At 40.5% G+C, this 27,057-nt stretch overlaps 1 protein-coding gene across 1 annotated transcript; it reads right to left on the bottom strand.

The window, feature by feature from the left end:
* Positions 1-19,316: 19,316 nt before the first annotated feature.
* On the bottom strand, positions 19,317-21,561 carry LOC147623467 (glycerol-3-phosphate acyltransferase RAM2-like). Its single transcript, XM_086821631.1, has 2 exons — positions 20,543-21,561; positions 19,317-20,417 (listed from the first exon to the last, which is right to left on the bottom strand). Exons 1-2 carry the CDS (start codon positions 21,233-21,235, stop codon positions 19,521-19,523), a joined length of 1,590 nt encoding a protein of 529 aa, XP_086677757.1. The 5' UTR covers positions 21,236-21,561; the 3' UTR covers positions 19,317-19,520.
* Positions 21,562-27,057: the final 5,496 nt, after the last annotated feature.

Genomic DNA, 27,057 nt, shown 5'->3' with positions numbered 1-27,057 from the left:
AACTCTATTCTAGAAGACTAGGCCAACAACTGTGCCTTGCATGGATAAGGAAAAAAGCATTGTCTCTAGGAATCAAGACCAGTAGTTGCCCAGATTATGATCAATTACCCTATGGGTGACTTGATTTTTAGAAGACCACGCTCCCCCTATGGGATAGGACTAGGTCTTACCTATGAATCATATCCTTGAATCTCTACATGGTCAAGGTGTAGATGACTAGGAAATTTTCTCTAAGTTAAGACTTAGTAGACTATCTTAAGTGTTTTCCCTATTTTGAAAGGGGGGAACCTTACAGATTCCACCGAGCTTTGGCTCCTTGCCTAACATTCCCACAAATCCTATAAGTACCAACCCTTTCCTGGATGCCCGCACCTTGGACATACTAGTGGACATACTAGCTAGTCTAGGAAGGGGGTGGCCCAAGGACTCACTGAGTCTCTTCCAACAAGAGCACTCACATACGGCCTCAGTGGGAATAATTTTTATTAATACTAATCATAATTAAGGAATGATTAATATATAATCAAGATTATACATTAACCTCTCTATTAACAGAGAAGAGTAGAGAGAGATGGTGGAGAAGGGAGTTAAGATGGAGAAACGGGAAGTGAGGAAGGGAAGCTTAGGCACTCCCATTTGTAATCGCGCACAAGGGGGGGAGTTTCGCCGGCCCCGGAGCGTAGCGTCCCCCCTATTTAAAAATTTTCATGTTGAGCCCTTTGACCTTTAGGGTCCAAATTTTTTTTGACCTTCCGTATTATGGATTTTTTTTTCTTTTTATTTTTCGCAACCCTTGGCTATCCGCATTCCGGGGACTCACGTTGTAAGTTATGGAAAAAATTAAACAATGTTCAATTGAAGAGATGTTTCATGATGGGCTTAAAGAATAATATCTTATACAACTTGATCATTGTAACCAATCCGAAAACACGATCAATGTTGTAAAGAAACAATACCTTTAGATGACAACATGCTAGAAGATGATCATGCTACGAGGTGTTCCTCATCTAAACCTAGTGAAGCAATGGCAAAAGAAAGATCAATCTCAGAATTGACATTCCCAGAATTTTATGCAGTCTTGCTTAGAACCTTACAGTCAACATCTCTAAGAGAGGATGAAAACCTTCAAAACCAGACATCCTTAATGCCTTTAAAAGTGAGGAACGAAATGCCTTGTGTTAAATGCAATCACTACGACCATCCTAATCCTCATTGTGCATACAAGACACCTGTTCTTCTATACTGTATATATTGTAAAACCTTTGACCATGATACTAAAAAATGTCCCACTTCATCCACAATGGACTCAAAACCTCCATCTCCCGTGTACCAAACAGAAATAGTCCAAGGGAAAAAACTTCTCTCGAAGCAGCTAATCGGACACTTCAGTGTTTCTATTGTCATGGACCTCACAAGGTGGCAGACTGCACAGTTTGGAATACTTCTATGCCCATAGTCTCTGACACCTTGCAACCCATGTGAATGATGTGGCATTGATGACATGTTCCAAGATTGCCCAAGACGAGTTGCTTCAATGCAGCTTGTCTCACAAAATACAACTCTTAACATCTTAAGTGTACAAAATGGGCAACTAGCCACAGTGCCATGTGCCTACACGTTTACAAGCCAAGGCATGACAAAGAATAAAAAGAATGTAAAAGACAACACCTCAACATGGATAGAAGAGCATGATTTAAAACAGAACCCAAAAGAAGGAGAAAAACCTTCTAAAACCAAGAAAAACAAAGGACAATAAACTGTCGAACCAAGGTCAAATTAAAAGACAAGAAAAAGGAGCCTGTAGAGGACATAAACCCAAAAGGGAACATAAACACAAAAGAGACAAAGCTATACATGGTGTAGAAGCATCCACCTTAAAGACCACCACACAAACCTCAACACCCATATGTGCGACATAGGATAGCAAAACCCAAAAGAAAATTCGATCTCATCGCATGGGTAAAAATAATGAAAAACTAACAATCCAAAGAAAGTCAAAAAATGAAACAAGTTCTAGTACATCACTAAATGAGGATGAAACAAGTTCTTACTCTTCGCTCTGTGCACCACATAGACCAATCAACACGCAAAAAGCAAGCTCAGGAGAGCATGCTTAGCTTGGTTGAATGTCTTACAAGGTCGTCAATTGTGATTGAGCTTCATAATGCCAATCCTAAAATAGCAACCAAAATACAAAGCCTAGAGGAGTACCACTTCCCCTTTCAAGAGGAAGACATACTCTCTACAGAAGAGTCATTTGAGACAACTTGTACGCTTGAGAAAGCATGTGAGGAATTCGATAATTCCCTTACAAGATTAAAAGAGTCTCTCAAAACCTCATTCGGAGGAATGCTCTTCTCTCATGATAAAGCCAGCATCACATCAGCACTTGCACCTTTAAGGGCTCAACATGAGTTATATCAAGACATAAAGAACTCCAAGACTACGAGGATTCATAAGTTTTCAAATATGGTTTTGTTATTATTTAGTAACCATTGGTGGTAGATTGTATAAGTATCTTTTATTCTTTTTTACTATCTCTAAGTATAAAAAAGATCATGATTATTATTAATATATAGCTTGATTATGTTTCATGTAGAGACATGTCCTTAAATATCTTGAAGTTGACTTATGACAATAACAAATTGTTGGATATGATCTTCTTTGAGGAGACGCCCCAATTGGGCTTTTTTGGATATCATTGTAGCCCAAAATGGGAAGTTCTTGGCTTTGATGGGTGGGATAATATTAATCCTAGATATATTTATATAGTCTTAGATCCTTATAGGCTAGATGATAATCTCAAGCTCCTTTTAATCAAAGAGGCATTAGGATTATTAGATGGCTTTTACATTGTGGGTAGTAGATGTAGGAGCTCCGAGGAAAAGCGTAGTAAGATTTAAGATTATTGATGGATGGGTCTTCTCTCTCTCTCTCTCTCTCTCTCTCTCTCTCTCTCTCTCTCTCTCTCTCTTTGACATACTCACACACATGAAATATACCAATAGTTATTATTGCGCTTTATTTTGTATTTGGTGTCAAATATATTTAGGAGAGGGTGAAATCATAAGTTTGTTATTTTATGTATCTTTGTATGTGAATGTGTAGAAGCAAGCACAAGGACAATTGAATCAAAGTTGGTGCTTTCAAGTATAATTCTTTCTTCAATTTCAGGTTAGTTCTTTGGATACCGTCATTGTATCTCTCAATTTTTGTGTTAAAAAGGGATGCATAGGACTACCTAGAGAGAGAGAGAGAGAGAGAGAAGATTGTGTACATCAGGATATATTTTATATCTCTTTCTATCTTATGAGTGTTTTTGTTGTTGATGATAATCTAATTGTAATATTGATATGTTAGAAATATTAGTGTAATATTGATATGTTAGAAATGTTTCATTTTTTTTATTTCTATCTTTGAGATTGTTTAAAATATATAGATATAGAATATATGAATTGTAGTGCCCTTGGAGAATATATGCATTTATATTAATTGATACATTCTTAAAAAAGCAAAAAAAAACCTTTCATAGACAATTATATGTATCACTATGTTCTTCTTTTTGTTGTGGTATACATGTAGGTTGCTAAGGTTAGGTATATGCTGGAAAAGATACATAGAGATAGTTGTAGAGCTTTAAGATATTAATTTTGGATTTCAGCCAATGGAGCTTCAAAATGATAGCAACTGCTCCAAAGATGTAGTGGCTGTGGATGATTCTTCCAATGAAGAAATAGCTTTGTCTATGCCGCTTGAGTTGACAAATGTTCGAGCTCTTGCTCGGTTAAGGTCTCCATCTGGACAAACAAGCTCTAAACATCTACAGACTATGGCGGATACATGCGATCGCACACTGAGAAAAATTGAGTTGCTTGCAAGGAGTACTTAGAGGCCCTTTGGGATGAGATTCGTGGAAGTGGCAGCCAAAGGGGAGATACGTTAAGAGATGAGTTGACTCATCATCTCCATCGCGTCCATGACAGTAGTGGTTGCATGGAGGCAAACCAACTAGAGATGAGTTGACTCATCATCTCCATCGCGTCCATGACAGTAGTGGTCGCATGGAGGCAAACCAACTAGAGATGAATTCTTTCATGGAGAACATGCATGCTCAAATCGAGGAATGTCTACGTGGATGTAATGGGCAATGTAAAGAACATGCAGATTCTCTAAAAGATCATGTGCGTACATTAGGCGTTGAGATATTAAGTCTAAAGATATCTGTTAATTGACTTAATGCAATTATGAAAAAGATGTGCCGTGTATTAGAAACCAGGGTAGTTCCTTAGAGATTTTGTGAGAGGGATGATGTTTTCTGATTAAGGGTCAAATTGTGTTCCAATTTTTATATTTGGCTCTTTATCTTGGCGATATATATGAAATTTCTATTTTCTCAAGTTCAATACTTCTCTTCTATTTTGTCTTCACACTCTTATTTTTCATCTCTCAACATGTTTCAACTCCGCCTCTCTCTCTCTCTCTCTCTCTCTCTCTCTCTCTCTCTCTCTCTCTCTCTCTCTCTCTCTCTCTCTCTCTCTCTCTCTCTCTATGTCATTGTGTCTCTTTGTCTATCTTAAGTATTATGTTGTTTGAATTTTAATAAAAATTATATTCGTTATTTTGTGTTTCGAAGGAGATTGAAGATGGCTAGGAGCTGTACATACTTGAGTTCAAACCAAGTTCGTCGGCTTCAAATTTTGGATGCAACATGCATGACTCGCTGTAAATGGTCACGGACAAGGACTTGCATTCGAAAACAAAATGTTGCTAATTTTATGGATCACTTTAACATAGCTGGGATTGAAAATGAGGAGCACAGTGAACACCATGGCGGAATCCACTTGGAATCAAGAAATAGAACAATTCACAATGCTACGGTTCTTCAAGAACCTATTAATGAACATCACAATGCTCAGACACAGAGATTTCGTGCGAGGCCATTTCTCATTTGATTTAAATGAGCTACCTATGGATGATAATTTCCAATCTATAACTTTTGTTGTTGGTGATGTGAAAGATATTAGATGAATGTCACTCTATAAGGCGGGTGTTTTCTTTACCTCAGAATGTCAAGCACCCAGCAACTACGGTGATATATTCTAGAGATTGTACTCTTCACTCATTAGGAGGCCTTTCTTACAAGTGCCATTTTTGTGGTGCAATAATTTGGAAGTGTGAGGCGTTAAAAAAACTTGGAGAATATGTGGGCAAATATTGTTGTGGAAGTGGGAAGGTCTCTTTACTACCATTGGAAAATCCACCTCCTGCACTGGTGGAGTTGTTGCGTGGTAATGATAATGCAAGTAAGGAATACAAAAAGAATATGTGGTCTTATAATAATGCCTTGGCATTTGTTTCACTGGGTGCTCACTTGGATAGTCAATTCACTAGAGAAGGAGAAGTATTCAATTTTTGAATCCATGGTACCACCTATCATCGTGTTCGTTCTGTGATACCTGATGAAACCTAAGATACGGCTCCTCGATTTGCCCACCTTTATGTGTATGATACAAAGCATGAATTAGAGAATAGACTTCATGGGATGTCCTCTTTAAATCATAAAATTGTTGAAAGGTTGCAAAACAATGATGTATGTACATAATCCATACGCCCATGCACTTCGTTCAACGAGAGAAATGTTGCTGTCAAGTCCACATGCAGATTTGAGAATGGTCATCACTGAAGCTCGATCAACCTCACACGGTAATACGTGGTCCCTACAAGAAGTGAGGTAGCAGCTATCATGCCCAGTCAAGGAGATGATTTTCATGTGGGGCATAGAGACATTCAAATAATGTCGCGCACAGGTGCTATAAAAAAATATCTAACTTGCATCACTCATATATGTCTCTATCATATGTTCTTCTATTTCCTCAAGGAGAGGATGGTTGGCATGTTGGAATTCCACTCAATGGTAGGAATAGGGAAGGCTCAAATGAGGATACAAAGAGCATAACTCAACCACAATATTATGCTTATAGATTGCAAACTAGGGAAGATATAAATGCATGCCTTCAACATGGTGGTCGTCTTTTACAACAGTACATTGTTGATGCATATAGTAACATGGTGGTCGTCTTTTACAACAGTACATTGTTGATGCATATAATAACATGGAAGAATCTAGATTGGTATGGATACGCAATAACGAGAAAGCATTGCGTGCTAAAGTCTACCAGGGTCTTGTAGATATGGTTAATTTATGTGATGGGGTTAATAGAGTCTCTGTAGGCATTGCTGGACGCAGGGTGGTACTGCCATCTACATATACTGGGGGGCTAGATATATGCATCAATTGTACCAAGATTCAATGGCTATTGTTAGAAAGATAGGTAAACCTGACCTGTTTATCACCTTTACTTGTTGTAATCCCAAGTGGGATGAAATAACCAATGCTTTGTTGCCGAGTCAGGTTGCCCAAGATCGACCTGACTTGGCTGCACGGGTCTTTTATGAGAAGCATAAGGACATGATGCACTTATTGGTCAAAATTTCAATATTTGGAATGGTACTGGGATTTGCTTTTGTTATTGAATTTCAAAAAAGAGGCTTGCCACATGCACATATATTTGATATTGGAAAGTGGATGTAAACCAATCGAGATCCATCACTATGATATATTGGTATGTGCTGAACTTCCCGACAAGGTGATGTTTCCATAGCTGCACAACATAATTAGTCATTGCAATGTCCATGGACCATGTGGTGAACTGAATATTCGCTCTCCTTGCATAGTTAATGGGATTTGCAAACATCGGTATTCTCAAAATTTTTGCGAGACTACTATCGTTGATGACAATGGGTATCCAACTTACAGGCGATGAGATGATGGTAGTTTTATCTAGGTAAAGGATCATAGGGTGGATAGTCGATGGGTTGTTCCATATAACCCTTTTCTCTCTTTGAGGTACAAAGCCAATATTAACATAGAAGTATGCTCTACCATTACAACTATAAAATATTTGTATAAGTATGTATACAAAGGACATGATAGAGCTACTATTGAGTTGCAAGACAGAAATGGGGTTATTGATGAGGTTAGTCAATATTTGGATGCACGGTACGTTTCTGCTTCTTCAGGGGCATATTGGCGCATATATCAATATGATTTACATGATGAAAAGCTTGATATAAAAAGGTTACATGTTCATCTCCCAATGCACAATAATGTGCATTTTAATGACCAAGATTACTTGCGTGATGTGAGCAGTTGTGATAGAAACCAAAGAACATCTCTCACCGAATGGTTCAAAGCCAATCAATTGTATGTGAATGCAAATAGCTTATTGTATGTTGATTTCCCTTTTGTAAGTGGGTATAAAATTCGGCTCTTCACTCATGGACTAAAAGGAAAAGGGGTAATATAATTGGACGTATATATAATGTTAGTCCGAGTGCAGGTGAGCAATATTACTTAACGGATGCTACTCACAGTGTGCAAAGGATGCAAATCTTTTGAGAATTTGCGAACAGTGAATGGACATTTGTATCCATGTTTTAAGGCTGCATGTGAAGCCAAAGGGATGCTGGAGAGTGATGAGGAGTGGTATATGTGTCTCCATGAAGCTGCAATTCAGAATACAGGATTCCAGCTACGTCAATTGTTTGTCATTATAATGGTTTTTTGTGAGCCTATATACCCTGGGCAACTTTGGGACAAATTCTCTGCCTAACTTTCAGAAGATATTTTTCATTCGTTTGCAGTAGTAGAGAGGGTGTGTCGATGTTGGTGTTTGTCATTCGGGTTGCCTATTCCAGATAGATCAAGTGTTGCCACTATTAACAATGGTTTGTTGATGGAAGATATGATGTTTGATTCTGTTCAGCAGGTTAATTTGTTTGTTTCCATGGAAAGGAGTCTTAATAGTTGTCAATCAAGAGCATTTGATACTATCCTTTGAGCTATTTCTTTGAACCAAGGTGGTGTTTTTTTCCTTGATGGACCAAGTGGATCAGGCAAAACTTATCTTCACAATACCTTGCTATGTTGATTGCGTGGAGAGAAACACATTGCCTTGGCATGTGCATCGTCTGGGATAGCTACATTGTTACTCTTAAATGGTCGTACAGCTCACTCACGTTTCAAAATCCCATTGGTATATATATATATATATATATATATATATATATATATATATAGAGAGAGAGAGAGAGAGAGAGAGAGAGAGAGAGTTATATTTGATATTAGGGGTATATTGCTTAGGATGGATGTAGCAAGGAGATCATTTTCGTTCGTTTATGGTGATGGACAAGACATTGAAGGTAAATTTTTTAAATGTTTGCTATAATATAGGTATTATCATTTTCCAAGATCTATTTAATATTCATGGCTGAATTGTAGACCCTCCATTTTGGGAAGGACAAGTAACAGCATCTGTAATTATCAAACTATTAGAGAGCACTGGTGTTTTATAGTATGTATAGAACTTTCTTTTTGTGTAGCTTTTATGTTTCGTTTGATTAATTTATATTTTTATTGAAACATTCTTTTTGTAATAGGGAATATCTTTACTTTTTAGAACCCAGATTGTTGTTGGGTTTGTATGGTCGAGACAGTTATGATGAGAGCTTTGGGCTCCTTGGAATTTACAATCTAAGATTGCGGAAGGTTGCAAATCAACTTCATCTATGTGTAATGTTTGTGGATTATGAAAAGCCTGATAAGTTAGATTTTCGGTGTATAGGCACTGGACAATACAAAATTTTTCGATTTGCTATTTACAAGCCTGTTCAAACGCCATCCACCTCAAATATTGATCCACCAAATGAGTTTTGTAAGCTTTTATCCTTATCCTACTTTTTTTCCAACGAGAATTAAATCTTCAATGCTAATGTTTTTTTTCTGACATACATTTTGCTAGATAGAGGCGCGGGATCATTAGGAACTCAATGGAGTCTTCTTGGGCCCTTTAATTTGGACGTTTAGTGAAATGCTTAAAATGCTAATCCATCTTTGACCAAGCCTAGAGGCCTAGTCCTAAAAGCATATATTTGATTTTTCACAAAAAATAAGAAAAATGAAAAAAAGGAGATCTTCTTAGATTTGGCTACCTAGGTGACTTTAAAGCTTACTTTTGGGCTGTCAGTCAGTTATCATAGCCTCTCTCTACCTTTTCCAACTCCAAACATTCCAAAAATTCGTCACTTTCTTCCCCCCTTTTTTGTGTGTGCACCAGATCTCTTTCTCTCTCTACATCCTCTCTCTAAAACGCCTTGCACTCCTTCTCCATGGAAAAAAGCTTCTTTCTCTACTCCAAAGGCCATAGCTAGCAGATCTGTACTCCTAAATGAGCCTTCTCTCTCCAAACCCATAGTAGTAGCCATGGCTTGCAAGGAAGAAGCTTACCATGAGCATTCTCTCTACAATACTTGGTCCTCTCTCCATAGCTAGCAGATCTGTACTCCTAAATGAGCGCTCTCTCTCCAAACCCACAGTAGTAGCCATGGCTTGCAAGGAAGAAGCTTACCATGATCATTCTCTCTACAATACTTGGTCCTCTCTCCAAACCCACAGTAGTAGCCACCATGACTTGCACAGAAGAACCTTTCCATGATGTATTCTCTCTCTATAGTGCTTAGCAGCCATAGCTTGCACTAAAGAAGCTTCCCATGATGCATTGTCTACTTTGCATTTCCTTCTCATTATTGCCAACCCTCTCTATGTTTCTTTGGCTTCCTTTGCGGCTTCTTTCTCTATCCACAATGCAGCTCTAGAGAAGCAACCCTCATCTCCATTCTTCCCATTATTTTTTGATTCCATATCCTGCTCCTTCCACTCCTATTCAACCCAAGTTTACAAGCCTACTTTCTTGTACTAAGATGGCACTACAAGACATCACCAATAAGCCTTCTAAGTTCTGCCTTCAGGTTGATTTGGAGACAGAATACGCAACCCTATGTGCAGTAGGCATGTTGCACCCAATATTTCATACGATCAGCTTCGAATGCAAGGAGCAAATGCCATTGATCTTTGGATTGATGGAAATCTTTATCCACCAGATCCAATATCTAGTGCCCCTCCACCATTCAAAAGCATTACAATGTTTTTGAAGTTTGTTGGTGATGGTTTCAATGGCCTTCTTGGCTATTGTAGGAGATTACACATGTTGTGGCTAGATGAGGCAGCTGGAAAGAGGCAAACACAATTTGCCTTCGACCAGCTTCAAGCGGCGTCGACTAAGCAGATCAATAGTTTGATGCAGAGGATTAGAGAGCTCTCAGAGGAGCTTAAGGTGCAGAAGAATAATTTAGCGGATCATGTGCGCACAATGGATCAATTTACCGATAATTATGTTCATCTTCAACACTCCACTCGTAATCTTCGGCGTCGTGTTCACCATTTCACTCACCTTCCCATTGGATATCACGCAAGGCAAAGAAAACGTAAAGCTGTTGGGTTACTTTCTAAGACAGGAGGCGCATGCAAGAGGCGTATTCAAACAACCAGGTAAAAAATTTTGTAGGAACTATAGCAACTTTGAGAAGCAATTAATGAATAAAGCATCTCTCATGGGTGACTCTTGCGATTGTAGGGCATGTGCAATAGCTATACTAGGATGTAACAACGTTGAGGACAATGTTAATGTCTCCCTTCTTCAGCATGTCCTTCAGGAGAAGGATATCATGGAAATGATAACAGGTTCTGGTAATGATAAGCTACGGGAGACCCTTCGTCGACATTTCTTGAAGGAAATCAAAGAAATCGTCACACCCAAAGAGATGCTTGATATATGTGACTCAGCATGTATTAGCCAGAAAGGTTACAGAGCAATGTACATGTCAATCACTTTAGGGTTGCGAGCAAAGGGAGTTACGCAATCCTTGCTTCCAACACTTTATAGCTTACAGATGGCAAAGAAGTGTGCTAATGGTGATATTGCATCCATGTTTAATGGGTACAAGTGGGTGGAGGATATTATGCCAATGCCAACAAACAAACCCTTTGAATACAATGCATATAACAATGTCTACATTGACATGGAAGTGCTACAAAAAGCAATGATTCAGTAATATGGCCTCACACTTGAAGAGACAGGTGGAAATGCCGTGTTTGTCTTGAAACTAGATGAATGTCAAGTGGTTAAAGGTCAAAGACTGGAGCGTATTAGTTTAACCTTGATGAGCCGAGCACTTAGAGGAAAGCCTTTAGAGACCCAAGAGTTGGATGCAAGTCAAGATAGCAATAATAGGGGCCAAGGGCATAAGCAAGACTACTACGGCATTCGATCAGAAAAGAACATCTGGTGGCAAGCAGCATGGGTCCTCCCAAAAGAGAACCATGATACCTTGAGGTGGTATTTTGAACGGTTTGGCATTCAACATGTCGTCTCTTGTCAGGTCAATGGTCAAAAGCTTGATGTTCCCGGGATAAGGCTGCTTTAACGTTGAATGCACTTGGGTGGCGATCTAAAAACCTTAAAGTGTATGTTGGGTTGTAAAACAGGTGCGAATACTATATTCTCATGTGTTTACTATTGTCATTCCAAGACAGCAGTAGACTCAAGAGTAAAAGGGAAACAACCTAGCAAAGGCAAAAGTAAAAAACAGGTGGGTGCAAAAAAAGCAATCGTTTTTTATGCTAAACAGAGGAAAGGATCAAAGGTATGGCATAATGGCATATTAAGTTGTGACCAGAGTAAGCCACCTAGTCGTGACCAGGAGGACAATGCTTGGAACCCAATCTTGAACATTCCACTATGTCAAGTGCATGTGTGCACATTACATGCAAGACTCAGGATTTTGGATAAGTTATTGATGCTCCACATAAACTATGTCTGGAACATGGGGCCCGAAGATCGACGAGAAGAGTCAATACGTGCACTAGAGGGTGTACTTTCCTCTATTGGACTACATGCCGGAGCAGTTGTCTTGACAAAGGACAAAAAATCAAACACTACACAAGACAACCCTAATAAAATTTGCATGGGTGGATCAAAGGCAAGACACTTGCTATCAAACCACTTGGGTTCTCATAGCCACAGCCTCTCTAGAAAATGTCTTGCCTTATATCCACTCATTAACACCTGTTGGGCCACTTCATAATTAATGCCAGAGCCTTCTTGTTAACACTAATCTACACATTACCGCCATGGCATCCAATTGAGTTCAGTAGTTCCTCTGCTTTTTGAAGAGCTTCATGTTGTCTTTCCTTGCCTTGCATAGTAAATGCATAATCAACGTAACACTTGAGTAGACGATCAAACACACGTATGAATGCATGTAAAGTACAAAAGTGAAAATTCTTGAGTTCGAATGGAATTATAGGATTCCATTCGGGGTCTCTCAAATGCCTGTTTGGCTCAGCTAGCATGTTAGCAGACAAGAAACCACCAATCCAATTGCTAGCATTATCATCCATTGTGTCATTCTCATCATCTTGATTCTCTAGCTTCCTCTTCCTTTTTGCCTTCTATTTCTTTTCTCTCACCATTCTCATGCACCATGGACCAGGATTTGGGGTGATAGCACCTTGTGGACACCCATGAAGGCACTTTATTGTCTTCAAGTCACCTCTTAAATGCCAGTCTATTGTATAAATGCCCTTACCCTCCACTTCTAATTTTTTCCCTTGAATTTGTGCTTTAATGAGATTGGTAATCCATGGTATCCTATCAAACATCCAAGCCAGCACTTCATGTGTCTCCTTCGGTACTTCAAATGCCCCAAGCCACAATATCTCTCTCTCATATTGGACACTAAAAGAGGAAAAACTTAACTTGCAAACCCTCTCCCCATTGCTTGTCTCATTGTTTGGGTTTTCATTGGAACCATCCAAAGGTAGCTCAGTCTCCTCAATCATGTTGATCTCACTCTTTGCATATGTCATTGCCTCATTCATAAGTGTGATACTCATTCGCTCTAACCTCTTACCTTTTACAATCTGACACTCATCCACTTTCAACACAAAACTTACCTTGTCACCTTGCATAACAAACAAAAGTAGATAAGTTTTAGTACTTGAAAGATTTTTTTTAGTTCGCAAAGAATGTAAAAAATTACTTACATTGTTTATGCAGTCCATTGAATAAGATCATAGCTCTCTGAAGACGACGTAGATCAACAAATATGTTGTTGAACTCATTGTAGGGATACATAATCTTACCATTTGTGCTTTGGTTTTTTTCCCAAGCTCCAATGGTTAATGTATCATCGATGCAATAGTACTCTCCAATTTTGTGTTACACATCATCATTGCATGTCCTCTTTGCTAATCTTATCTTTCTGGGGACAGGAAAAATATTCCTTGTGATGCCTTATTTGTAGAGTGTATCTTTTAGAAATTAATGGAGGACTTGATATCCTTGTGTGCTAATGCCCACCTCATCGCATGGATTATGAACCTCCTCAATGCTTAGAAGATTGGTAATATCATCCATTATCTCATTTACCGAGTACCTGTCGTATCTTCTTGTGGCATGGGTATCGAATAATGGAAAGAATGTCATGCCTCCTCACACAACTACTTAATATTTCTCCAAAATCTTGAGGACCATTATCACCACATGCTTCTTTCAAAAGTTCCTATCACAAACCAATAAAGATTACCAAAAAAAGCTTAATCTATTGCTTATAACATCCACAACAACCAATAATTCCTTAATCAAAAATAAAAAAACAAACCTTGTTACATGGATTCTTTGCTTGCGAGCACCACCACCAACAACTACGAGTTTTTGAATGTTATTGATTGTCCTCTTTCGCTCTCTTACTCCCACGGGGGTGCTCTTCATGCGAGAGATTGTATCTTGTAGCTTTATAGCGCGAGCCTCTTTCTCTTTGTCTCTTTTCTCTAGCTATACAATATTATTTTGTGCATCTTGTAGTGCATGTTGTGCACTACTCAAAGTGCTTTGTAAGCTTTGTGTTTGTGAGTGGAGGAATTGGACTCTCCATGCATCACTCATGCTTAACCTTCTACAATATCCAAGTAGCCCATTCTCACCCTCCCCAACAAACTGAATAAACGAAGGGGAGATCAGTGAAGGGTGTGGAGGACAATGCAAAGAAGGATCATTAAGATATAAATATTCATCAATCCAACGATCCACATTAGTTCGACCCTGTTGTCTTCTTGCATGCTTCTCATGTGCATTCAGATGCTCTTTCTTGACTGGTGCATATTCATTCAATATGCGAATAGCACTCTTGTTGAATCAAGAATTTCTGTTCATAACCAAAATGGAGAGACTAATCTGAAGTGACTCAGGGCTGTCCTATTGTATTCACAATAGGGCTCTTCTATTGTGAAGAGGGAGAGAGATAATGAGAGAGAGGGAGATAGATCCAGGGCTGTCCTATTGTATTCACAAAATAGGAGAAGAGAGCTTGGAAAAAAAGGAGAGAGAGAGAGAGAGAGAGAGAGAGAGAGAGAGAGAGAGAGAGAGAGAGAGAGAGAGAATATCTTATTGTTTGTAGAGGTTGGTAGGAAACGTGATTAATAATAGTAATGATTGAAAGAAACGGAATATGGGGGGAATTTCAAATATGACTATTAAAATAGAGTAAATAAGAATGAAAGTGTGGATATCAATGATCTTAGTAGGGGGTTTTAATAGCTAGAAAGAGAATCCTAGTTCAAGAATTAGAGAGATCCCCTACTTTTAGGCCCAAAGGTAGGCGTCATTATGAGCTTTGTCTCCTTAACCCTCCAATAAAATTAGTCTTAATTTCTTAAAATTAGGAATCCTTATAGGATCCTTTTTATGATTCTCCCTAATGAGTCTCGAAAGTTGGGAATATTCTCCCTGACTGCAATGGAGGTCTTGAATGGCTTGTACTCTTTGCTAAGCCCATTCAAACAGACACTTACCAAGTCATCATCTTCCACCGATACATTCATAGAGACCCAGAGGATTCAACAATGCCCTTGATATTTAAAGTATACTCATTGATTGACATGCTTTTCTTTTCCATAGTATGCAACTCTTGCTTTAGCTGCAATGTCCTTGCCTTTGTGTTGGTTTGGAACATCTACACCAGATTCTATCACGCAACTGTTGGAGTGTTGGCATCATGTATATGTCCTACCATCGTGTCTATGACACTAATGGAAAGCCAATGCATGACTTTCCTTGCACCCTGGTTCGAATCCTTGAATGCCTTTATGTCTGCTAGAGTGGCATTTTCTTCAAACAACTCAAGAGGCTCCTCATTGTCTCCTTCGACATAGTCCCAAAATCCTTTACCCATAATAAGGAAATTGGTCATTCTGAACGTCCAGGCATAGAAGTTGTTCTTGTCCAACTTCTCACTGACAATATGATTGATTACGTTACCAGACATGTTTTCCTACAACAATAAAAAAACTACAACAGAAAATTTCTGTATGCAACCTATAACACGAGTATCTTCTATGACTACTCCGGCGGTACTTCAAAATAACCTGTAGGTCACCAGATCTGACCAAAGTACATGTACATACACCCAATGTCAACAATGCATGTACAAACACTGTCTGCACTCCCAAAATGCATTGCTGCACTGCAACAACCAGATTTTAACCAGGCGTAGTTCTCAACCAGAACCTCCCTGAAACTGTCAAAAATGCCTTGTAGTGACAGAACGGAGATTGAGACGCGTCCGAAACGCGATTCTGTGTACAGTACAAAGTATTGCGTACCACACAAGCACCTCCAAGCTTGTGAAGATAACTCCTCAATCGGAGATGTGTAGCTCCTAGAGGTACTGAGGGGTGTTGTACCTAAACCAACAAGGGAAAGAGATGGTGATGCTCTTACCCGTGTACCACTTCCTTGCTTGCTTGTTCTTGCCTCTTACTTGCCTCCTGAGCTGTTACACAAACCAGACCTCTTATACCATAAAGAGAATGTGGGGGAGAGAGAGAGCTTGAGTTCCTTGCAAGCAAACACACACACACACACACACACAAAAGAGTGCATGACACAAGAGAGATGGATGGCTGAATTTTTTTCTATCTTCTTCTCTTCTCTACAACCATATAGCTAAAAGATAAGAGTACATACATAAAGGGAGAGTACTCTCCTACAACATACAAAGTAGTCGGTCTATAGTGTCAACTCGACTATATGAGTTGATGCTATAACTATGCCATAACTCTAGTACTTCAAAGTGGCTGTCATACAGCCTGTCATTCACTGGCGATATATCAACCATAATCGCACCAATCGTGCCAATAATATAGGTGCGAAAGCTACCACCCAAGCGAGTCATCAATGTCCGCTGTAGCACTAGTTGAGCTCGATATCTCAATAGTTGGTAGATTCTCAGACACATAAAATTCACTATTTATTATGGACTTTTCTATGAGACTTGTAGAGAGAGACAACTACATGGGTATGCAAATGATGGTTGGGCTGGTAGTGTCTCAAATATGAGATCTACCACCAGCGGCTCTGTATTTTCTTTTGAGATTGTTGCTGTGAGTCGGAGTAGCAAGAAACAATCATCACAGACACTTGCCTTGGCAAGTATAGAGTAGAGTACAAGGATGTTGCTATCGTAGCTTGTACTTGGTGATATGGGTGAGCCTGTGGATAGAATCGTTGTCATTTATTGTGACAACATGAGTAGCATACAAGCTAGCGAATAACCCAATCTACCATGCTAAGATAAAGTACATTGAGGTGCATTATCATTTTGTGAGAGAAAAGGTTTCTAGCAAGTGATGTGTTTTTGGTATGTATCACCATAAAGAATCAGATGGCTAACACCTTCACAAAGGCATTGGGCATAGAGAAGCTCCGCAAGTTTAGAAGCTTACTTGGAGTGCAATTTGTGGAGTTGAGCTCAAGAAGGAGTGTTGAGATATTGAGCTCAGCTAGTACTACTGACATTAATGACCCGCTTGGATAATAGCTTCCACACGCCACTAGCAAGGTTGGTGAGCTTATGGGTGATATGCCACCAATGGTTTACAGACCTCTTTGGTATACTATCGTTATGGCATAGTTATAACATCAACTCATGTAGTTGGGTTCACACTATGGATATAGATCTTTATATGTTGTATAGTACTTTTCCTTATGGTATGTACTCTTATCTCTTTACAATATGGCTGTAGAGAAAAGAAGAGAAGAAAAAAATATTCAACCATCCATCTCTCTCATATGTTTGTCTACTCTTATGTGCATGTTTGCTTTGCAAGGAGCTCAAACTCACCCTCTTCTCCGCATTCTTCTCAGTGATGGATTCCAAGTGGAAGACGAGGCTTGGGATGTTGATAGGTGCGGGGCGCCCTCATTTAGCAAGGATATAGTAACAATTCCATGGAAAAACTCCAATATTATGATTCTTTTCTACCAATTGACTATACGTAATCAAGGACTACAATCTAGCCCCTGAGTCCAAGGATGAAACTCTCTTTCATTGTACCTATAGGGGTCACATAAACCTTGCAAGATGCAAGTTTAGTTCCAATATAAAATTCAGCGTTAAACTAACATTCCTGGATTGAAAATTGCTTACCACCCACGATAATAGTTCAATGTCAAACCAACGGTCATGGATTGGAAATTGTTTAACACCCACAGCAATAGTTGTGAATTTTGCAAGGATGCATGGCATAGGTCCACATCTCTAGAGATAACATGTGGCTAGCCCCAGTGTTAACCAAGACACCATGCAATTAGGTGGTCTATTGGGGAAACTCTCAATCGAGACGAGCGAGTTCCACCATTGGTTTTGCTTCAAATGCATTGAGCACGAGCATGAATGTGATTTCAACACCTACCTAAACGTGCACAAACCTTGTCCCAAGCTTCTATGGAAGAGTATCCAGGGTCGCCAAAACGTGAATCCAATCCTCACAGACGACAAGCTCTATGAGGGACTCATCTTCACCATCCCACATCTTGTGTTACATATGTATTAAACCTCCCACCCTCCTTATGGGTCAAGCCATTCTCACCTATGTGTCGATTAATATTTATAGAGATTTTAGCTAAAGTTTTGCTAGGTATGAATTAATTAATGCATGTTTTGGGACATTCACTTATTGGTTAGAATTCACTTGGCATGTGTTAACTAATGCACATTTTTGGGCATAAATTTATTAATGCAAGTTCACTTGGTGATTGAAAAGCACCGTAGATTTAAAAAACAAAACAAGACATCAATTTTAAATGTGCTCTATAAGCTATAAGTAAAATTTGCATTTGGGTTTCGACACATTATTTCTTAAGAATACTTACAATCTTCTTAAACTTACCACTTTCTAAACTTTAACACTTATGAATCTTCTAGGGAATGTTCAAGTTCAAACTTTGAAACCTAACAATTAAGTATTTTTCACGTCTTTGGTATTGAAAACATGATATTTTAAGCCGAAATGAGAACAATGTTTGTATGTAGTTTGCAGAATTTGTATATAGTTTATAACTATAGTGTAAACTAGGGCCTTAAAATCCCTCTTAAACCCTACGCCTCTATGCTTGCCCTTGGGAAGGAGTTTAAAGAAGTTGGCATTCATTACATGAATGATGCAAACCACATGCTTGTGTGTATCCCAAAAGTTCAAATGCTTGTGCAAAGTTCATTTAGTTACAAAACGAACCCAACTTCAAATTTTCCAAATGAGCTATAAGTAAAGTTAAAGGCCTTGTAAGATAATTAGACCACCATATTTTATGTACTTGCAAATGTCCTAATCCAGTTATGAAGGCCTAAAAAATATAATTAGACCACCATGTTTCGTATACTTGCAAATGTCCTTAACTCGCATATAAAGCCCTCCCTTATCATATGTTAGTTGAGTAGGTAATGCAGGTCGAATTCTAAGAAATGCAACAACTATAAGGCCAAGCAATACATGAGTTCCAACTAACCCAACTTTCCTTCACATTTTCTGATCTGTTTCGGGGGAAAAACTCCTATCGATTTAGAACTCCGCAGTGCAACCTCCTTACATGTCGACCAAAATACAAGGCATCAATCTCAAACATGCTCCAATAACTAAGTTTCAAAGTAGAAGCTTGAGGTATTGTTCCTCACCAACATATCACTTTTGAGACCAAAAAACCTTGCTTCTGAATCACAAACGTGAAATTATAATAATGTCGACCGATGAGCGGCTATGGTTGTGGCATCATGGTCAGCAGTGGGTTAAACGACATTCATGTGCCGAAATAGACTCTGCTACAGACATGTCAAGCGGTGGAATTACTAAAACTTACTCAGACTTACCTTCGTCATTTCAAATGCTGGTGCGACGAAGAAAGAATGGTGCAATTGTCAACAAAGATGTCACAACGGCCATGCCAACATGAGGCAGACCTTACAGAAAAATATTTGAGGAAATTTGTGATCCAAACGAAGAGCTTGAACATGGAGACACAATATGCTCAGCCTTGGGAACTTGGCTGGAAATCGGAAAAGTTACTATATAATTCTTCAAACGTTGGTTTCAATGTTTGAAAGTGACCCCCAAAAAAAAAAAGATAGTGAAATTTCGAGCACATTAAGTGGACATGCTAAACAACGGTAGACTAGCGGACCTTGAATGACGTTTACTTACATGAACAATGGAGAGCCCACGACGGAATTTACGAGTCTGCAGGTGCTCTGGTCTCGCCTTCTCTCTTGAGAAGGTGGACAGAGCTGTCGCTTCCAGCCAGCATTCGATACTTGTCCCGTCGCGTGAAGCTAGTGCATTCGAAGCCGAGGGTCGCTGCAATGGCCTTCTGGATGTGATTAGCCACTTCGAAGGAGGTCTTGCCCCCGACCGAGCAGGTCATCTCCTGCGGCAGCTGCTCCAGGAAGATGATGTCGTAGGAGGGAAAAGGGTTCATCATGAAGAAGAAGGGGTCCAGGGCCTTGAATCCGCGCACCGTGCTGCCGTGAAACATCCCCACCCGTGGTCGCATGGCCACCGGCACGATCTTGTCCGTCAGCTCCGCGAACAGAGCGCTGAAGCGAAGAAGCACGGGCTCCCGGCAGGTGGTGCCCTCCGGGCAGATTGCTAAATCGCCTTGTGCCAACAATCTCTTGATGTGAAGGGCATCTTTCTCCCTGTTCCTCGTCAGTCGGACTGTCTTGATGGGGGAGATCATTTCGGTGAAACGGCTGATGCTGAACGTAACTGCAGTAAGGTCCCGCACCAGAGCCACGGACAAAAACACTGGGTCAAGGAGTGTCCTGTGACAGCACACGAACAGCACGCCAGATCCGCCTTCCTTCACCGACGGAGGAGGGCTCCCGCTGATGAACAAGCGAATGCCCATCATTCTATACATGAACGGCACCCATTTCAGGGGTACATTGATGCAAGCAAACACCCGCACAAGGGACAGTAAGAACCCGATGGGAATCCACAGCAGTATGGCCAAGGCCATTGCCGGAGTAGGGCGCTGCACAAGCCTCCCGTCGTGGAAGATGACAGGCTTCATCAGCCCACTCATGGGCACGGCCTCCACTTTCCTTGGGGGAACTATATAGCTCTCCTTTGATCATGCCAACGCAAATGCGAAAGAAACAGTGAGCTAATTACAGAAATTTGCAGAGACCGACAGAAACCTTGTTCTTAACGGCTGATAGAAACCTTGTTCTTAACGGCTGCAAGCGTTACCTTACAGAGCGACATGAAGGGATAATCGGTGATCCTGTCGCCGATACCGACGTCAGGGGCGTTGAGAGCGAACTCGGCTTTCACGGCATTCCGCTTATGGGTTCCGACCAGCACTCCGGGAGCGGTGGCGAAGCCGGTAACACGGCCCCCCCACATGACGTGAAGCTCCGTCCCGAGGACCTTGTCGGCTCCGAGCTGGTTCTTCGCAAACGACTCCACCATGATTCGGGGGTTGGCCGTGACAACGTACCTGGTGCCGCTCGAAGAAAACACTCGCCATGACTCCGGGTGCACGTCCTCAGCGTAGAACTTGGGCAGCACTGCACGCGCCGCGGCTTCGATGTCGCTGAGCTTTATGCCAGCGAAGGAGAAGAAGATAAGCAGTTGGATGCCCGCCGCCTCCGACACAAAGTGGTAGAGCACCCACGCTAAAGGGGACACCAACATCAGCACCATCGCTCGCAGTAAGCTCCCCGCCTCCAGGGCCACTAGCATGAAGTAGGGAAACGAGCTTCTGCTGCGTAAGAGTGTACCGTCCAGATCCGCCACCACCGTCTGCTTCTCACGCCCCTCCGACGAGCACTTCTCCACACACTCGAAGGGACATGGCCGGCTCTTCATCACAACCTCAACCCTTCGCTTGCCCACGCTGCTCAGAACCTGGGCTGCATCTATGCTCTTTCCAGGAATCATTATTCCCCTTGCGTCCGAGATGTGGGCCTGCTAAGTGAAATAACTCCGATGCCAATGTAGCTCGTTCAGCATTCTTCAGCTCCTACTTCGCTGTTTGCCGTAGCATATCACATGACTGGCCAACAGCAATAGCTGTGATGAGCTTGCAATTAGTTGCCAAACTTAGAAGGCTCTCTTGAAGACGAGAGTCCGCGAGAATCGAGACGGGACAGTGTGTTAATGTGATGCAGAAATGCCCACCGACTGGACCGACTCATTTATGATTCATGAAATAGTATTAAGTTGTGAAGCCGGAGGACGGGAGGCTCTTCAGCGGCTACTCGAATCAGATCACAGGGGACCGGACCTGTGTCGGGAAAAAAAAGTCTTTTAGTGTCATTTTCGCAATTACTCAAAATTAAAATTGAAAAATAAACGGTTACAGCCTTTTTAAAAGATTCTACATAGGTTAAAAAATAGATTAACCATACAATTTGTTTTTAATAAAAACCGGTTGAACTAGTTTAATTTGTTTTAATAAAACAGGGAAGGGCATTCTTTTTTCTACAGGGGTAAGGTTTATTTCTGACGCACTGAGATAGTCTGAGAACTGGGTGATGATCATGCGAGCGAACACTGGCCCAGCAGAGGCTGAGGCTACGAGTCCCTAAAAGCTACGACTGGAGAGCCGGATGAGTCGCTGACCAACCCTGACACGAACGCCGAACGATAACACCGTTCATCACCGGCAATCACGTCACGTTTTAAGCTTTGAAGCCACTGGTAGGAAGTTCGGTGGAGAGCTTTAAAGTTAAAGGCGAAAGTTCACCGTAGGAACCAGGTTTGTGAAAAGCTGCAAGGGGAATCTCCAAATCGGTGTCTATATTTCTGACGGTGGTGTTTACACACTACCTGCCTGCTTATGAAAAAGGTTGAGAGCTATAAGCAGCACTCTTTGATAAAGAGTTGTTGGACAACAATACTCTCTTTATAGACTCTCTCCTAAGTGAGAGACCTTTTATAGACTGCTCGCATATGTACGGAAAAGGAAGTGAATTGTAGGTAGACTCTTCCGTTTGTAATTGGAACAGTGGTTGTTAGACTCCAAGCAACAAACACATCAACGCTGAGGGTACATGAACATGGTCGCAATCTATAAAAAAAAATGTCAGACGGACGGATGATTGTGATGATCTGATTAGTTGGGCAAAACTTTAAAGTCGACTTTCACCCGAATGTATAAGGCCCGTTACACATACCCACCGTCCATGTATTGGCGGCACAGTATAAATTTGGTAACCACCTTGGAACCAAACGACTAAAAAGTTACAAATTGTAATCTAATTTAGATTGATGATTACCATTTGGTAACTTTGCACTATTAAAAAATTACCAAATGATAACTCACCTTTTAAGAAAAATTACCATTAAGGTTTTTCTATAAGCCTATATGATACATGCTTAACAAGGCTCAAATTGATAACTTGAGGTTCACCAAGTAGAAATTACTATAATATCTTGCTATTTTTTCCAAGTTCTCTCAGTTCTCTCAATAACTGATAGAAATAGCTTTAATTTTTTGAAACTCATACAACTTCTAGCATGTATGAAAGAAATGAAGAGATCTTTAGAAACTTTAAGATCTAGAAAATTATCAAATTGTAACTCAAAATTTGGTATATGTTACCAATGGTAATTTTATGAAAATCTCAAATTTATACTATGATTGACGGAGGAAATTTCATGCCCATGAATTATAGGCGAGAGAGATTGCTTACCCATGAATTATGAACGGTGGATACCCCACCACATCAGCATGGACAGGAAGGGGTATGACGATGAGGATGTGTAATAGGCCTAAAAGGCTAAACACCCTTATGAATGCCATAGCAAAAAGACGAAAGATAGGTTTACATTTTCCTAAACGGGGGGCTGTTCCGCTGTCGTCTGTTGAAAAAGCTGAGGGTCAGAAAATGGTAGATACAGCACGTACCCAAGCAATTGAGTCTCGTGATTCACGACATTCATATCTATTTACTGGCTTGTCTGACGCCTCCACCAACCTTCGGCCAATGGCCCCAGGCCCAGAGTCCGGTGGAGTCTGGACAAGTGCAGCATTGACGCACCGGGCACGGCCGGCAGGCTGATGCATTCAATTTACTTCGGCCATTTACAAGACGGTGATCGATCACGCAATTCATTGAGGGCTCGTTTCCCTAGGCCACCAATTTCTTTAATGTATCCATCATAAGCAAGGGGACTCCTAAATGTAAACATCGTATTTGACTTTTAAAAAAAAATTCAGTAATGAAAATGCCTTTTATTGAAAAAAAAAAAATTCGTATATAAAATCTAATCTCCAATGTAAACTTACACAAATTATAAATACTAGTGTGGCGCCCGTCTCCCACACGGGTTGGAAGTATTTTTTATGTATTTACAGGTAAAAGTAATATGTATAAAATCACCCTTCTTTTTCGTTACAACTACGGACATCACGTTACACAAAAACACGTATAAAGATGTATGTATATGTGTTCGTATGTATGTACATATACGTATGTGTACCGTGTAATCTATTGAAAACATACATGCTAACCTCCTTGCAATACATGCATTGTAATACATGCAAAGAGGATTACCATATCTGCCAAGGACATGCAACTAGCTCGGCGCATTTGAGGCGAGCGAGACATGATCTAGAGATCTTAGATGTTAACCTTTTTTTGAAGCAACTCTTTTGTTTCAAACCCCCTTTGTAACAAGCCTATCTGGCTTTCATTTGTAACCTTCTTGATAATTAAAACTTTGAGTTTCTCTTACAATGTCTCGGTGTCATCATGTTTGTTTAACATGGAGTGTCTATCATGTGCCAGTTTGTCACCCAAGGCATCAGAAATGCTCCTGGAGGACTGAGGAAGCTGTGCCAGAATAGTGTGAATTTGGCCTCTACAACGGCGATGTAGGCTCAAAATTTGCACTGTTCTAGCACTTCTCCCCTAACCACTTAGGATCATTTCTGATGCATTTATAATGAAGTTGAGCACACTAATTGAGAAACAGTAGTTTATAAGATAAAAACACCTTTAATCATGTGTAAAAATATAGTGTCTATCATCCAATGCATCAGAATTGCTCCTGGAGGATTAGGGAAGCTATGCCAGAACAGTGCAAATTTAGGCTCTACAGCGACAGTGCAGGCTCAAAATTTGCATTGTTCTAGCACTGCTCCCCCAGTCACTCAAGATCATTTTTGATACATTTATAATGAAGTTGAGTACACTAATTGTGAGAAACAATAGTTTATAAGATAAAAACAGCTTTAATCATGTGTAAAATTACATTGTTTGTCATCCAATGCATCAGAATTGCTCCTGGAGGACTAGGGAAGCTATGCCAGAATAGTGCAAATTTAGGCTCTGGCAGTGGTGGCAGTGCAGGCTCAAAATTCGCACTGTTCTCGCACTGCTCTCCCAGCCACTCAGGATCATTTCTGATGCATTTATAATAAAGTTGAGTACATTAATTATAAAAATAGTAATTTATAAAATAAAAATACCTTTAATTATGTATAAAAATACATTATTTGTCATCCAATGCATCAGAATTGCTCTTGGAGAGCTGGGGAAGCTATGCCAGAATAGTGCGAATTTGTGCGCTACAGCAACGGTGCAGGCTCAAAATTCGCACTGTTCTGGCACTGCTCCCCTAGCCACTCAGAATCATTTTTGATGCATTTATAATCAAGTTGAGTACATTGATTATGAGAAACAATAATTTACAAGATAAAAATACCTTTAATCATGTGTAAAAATACATTATTTGTCATCCAATGCATCAGAATTGCTCCTGGAAGGACTGGGGAAGTTGTGCCAAAATAGTGCAAATTTGGGTTCTACAGCAGCGGTGCAGGCTCAAAATTCGAAATTCTAGCACTGCTCCCCCAGAGGCTCCCAGGGTCATTTCTGATGCATTCACAAAAACATTGATGGTACAAACTAGAAAAAATAATGATATACTTTTTGAAAATAAGTTTGCAAAAATTGTATTGTATTCATAATAATAAGAAGTGATCTACATCATCTTTACAAAAGCTTTCTTACAATAGTGAGCTTAGGCTTCTCTTGTTATTGGGCAGAGTGTGCTCAAGGAGTGATTGGGCTATTTCTTGAGGATCCTCTATGCCTATGCTTTTGGCTATACCTATACGAGTAAGAAGCTTACTCCTAAATCCAGAACCAAAAACATCAAAGGTAAGGGATTTTTTAATCAGAACTATACATTTGGTGCTCTTTTGTGCCATAGAGGCTACACAGAGCACCTTAGAGAGGGCTTTCAAAAAGAAGAGAGTGAAGGCAGATTGAGGGGTGTAGTCCCTGTGGATAATGGTGATGCCATCCATAGGAAGTCGACCAAGATAGTGTGCCAATGCAGCATCATGTCCATGGACCTTGGCCTGGTCTCTGCTGCCGCCGCCTCTCCTAGCAAATGCGTCAATTTCAACCACCCTCTGCAATCAAAGAAAAATTCAAAATATTTTCCTATACATAATTACAAATGTTTCTAGGTTGTAAAAGGTCAATTATTACCTCTTGCTCAATGTCTTCTTTCGCCAAAGTGCTGGTAGGGGCGAAAACACCATATTAGTGAATTTGGGAATTTCCCAATTCCCATTTTTGAATACTTAAAAAAGGGGATATGGATAACATGTTTGTAAGTTTCTCAAAACCCTATCATATGACCTATCGTTGGAAAGCGCTTGAAAAATGGAATCTAAAGAGCTATAAAGCGCTCGTTTTGGATTAGTGGTGTTCAAGTTATGGTTAATCCAAACTTTTGACCATGTGTCCCAAACTTATGGGAAATTCTCATATTCTCCAATATGCTGTTCGAAGAGGTCAATCGAGGACTTAGCCTCATTGTTTTTTGGTGCTTTGGTCTCCCCATCACTCCAGCAGCAAGGGTATCCTTTTTAGCCTCTAGCTTGTCTTGCAAGGTTGTGAATTCCTCCTAGGGCTTGCTCTGCGGTCTCAATCATAGTTTCCTTGACTAAAGCAACTGTCTCTGTGTGATAGATTCTCCAAGGGGTAATATAGCACTATCTAGGTGAGGATTGAGGTTGGACGTATCAAGGTCCACCTCACATCACGTGCATATAACGCCCAAGCATTCATCCATTATCACGCCACCTGCCTTTTCAAGGTCACGAAGAAATAAGTATTCTTCACCTTCCACCACAATGGTACTCAAGAGATTGATCTCAAGCTCTGGCAGCACCTTGCTCTCCTCGTGTGGGGAAGATGGCCCGGCATCTTCTACTACAGTGGGTTGTTCACCTGCAGATTGTGCACCCTTTGGAAAGTGCTCTGATGCAAGCTGCTCTTCTACACCAGCACTCGTTCCTACTGCCTTCACTTTCTTGTCATCCCTCAAATACCTTGCCAACTGCAATGCAGGCATCTCTACCTCCTCATCCGAATCCTCATCTCGCCGATAATGAGGAATGCAAAAGTGGCGAGCCACGAGAGGAACCTAGTTCCTAAATTGCCCTTCCCCAACCTCTTCACCTCCTGCTTATTGAAGGTACAGTAAGCTCCTACGGGGCAGGGATGCAGATGTCGATGAAGCGTTCAAGGCGCTGGATATAGGGGTGGGCATATTGTTGAATGTACTTAAGTAGCTCAACAGGAACCCATCGATCATTGGGGCAATGGGGAAAGGAGATGGAGTGGGGAGCCAAGTATTTCTCCATGTATGCAATTTGCATCTCATAATGTTGGGACGCAAGGGCGAGCGCCTTTTCAAAGTCGACTTCACGAGAGAACATGACAAAGAGCTCGCTC

The sequence above is a fragment of the Cibotium barometz genome, chromosome 27, assembly GCF_041138505.1.
Source record: "Cibotium barometz isolate CiBa-2024 chromosome 27, ASM4113850v1, whole genome shotgun sequence".
Classification (NCBI taxonomy): Eukaryota; Viridiplantae; Streptophyta; class Polypodiopsida; order Cyatheales; family Cibotiaceae; genus Cibotium; species Cibotium barometz.
This window is presented reverse-complemented; position numbering and strand designations above follow the sequence as displayed.

Bases quoted from the DNA above. Each gene is read 5' to 3' on its own strand.
- LOC147623467 (XM_086821631.1), bottom strand. From the start codon at position 21,235: ATGATTCCTGGAAAGAGCATAGATGCAGCCCAGGTTCTGAGCAGCGTG. The intron at 20,418-20,542 runs GTAACGCTTGCA...GCATGATCAAAG, and splicing joins CCTTCATGTCGCTCTGTAAG to GAGAGCTATATAGTTCCCCC.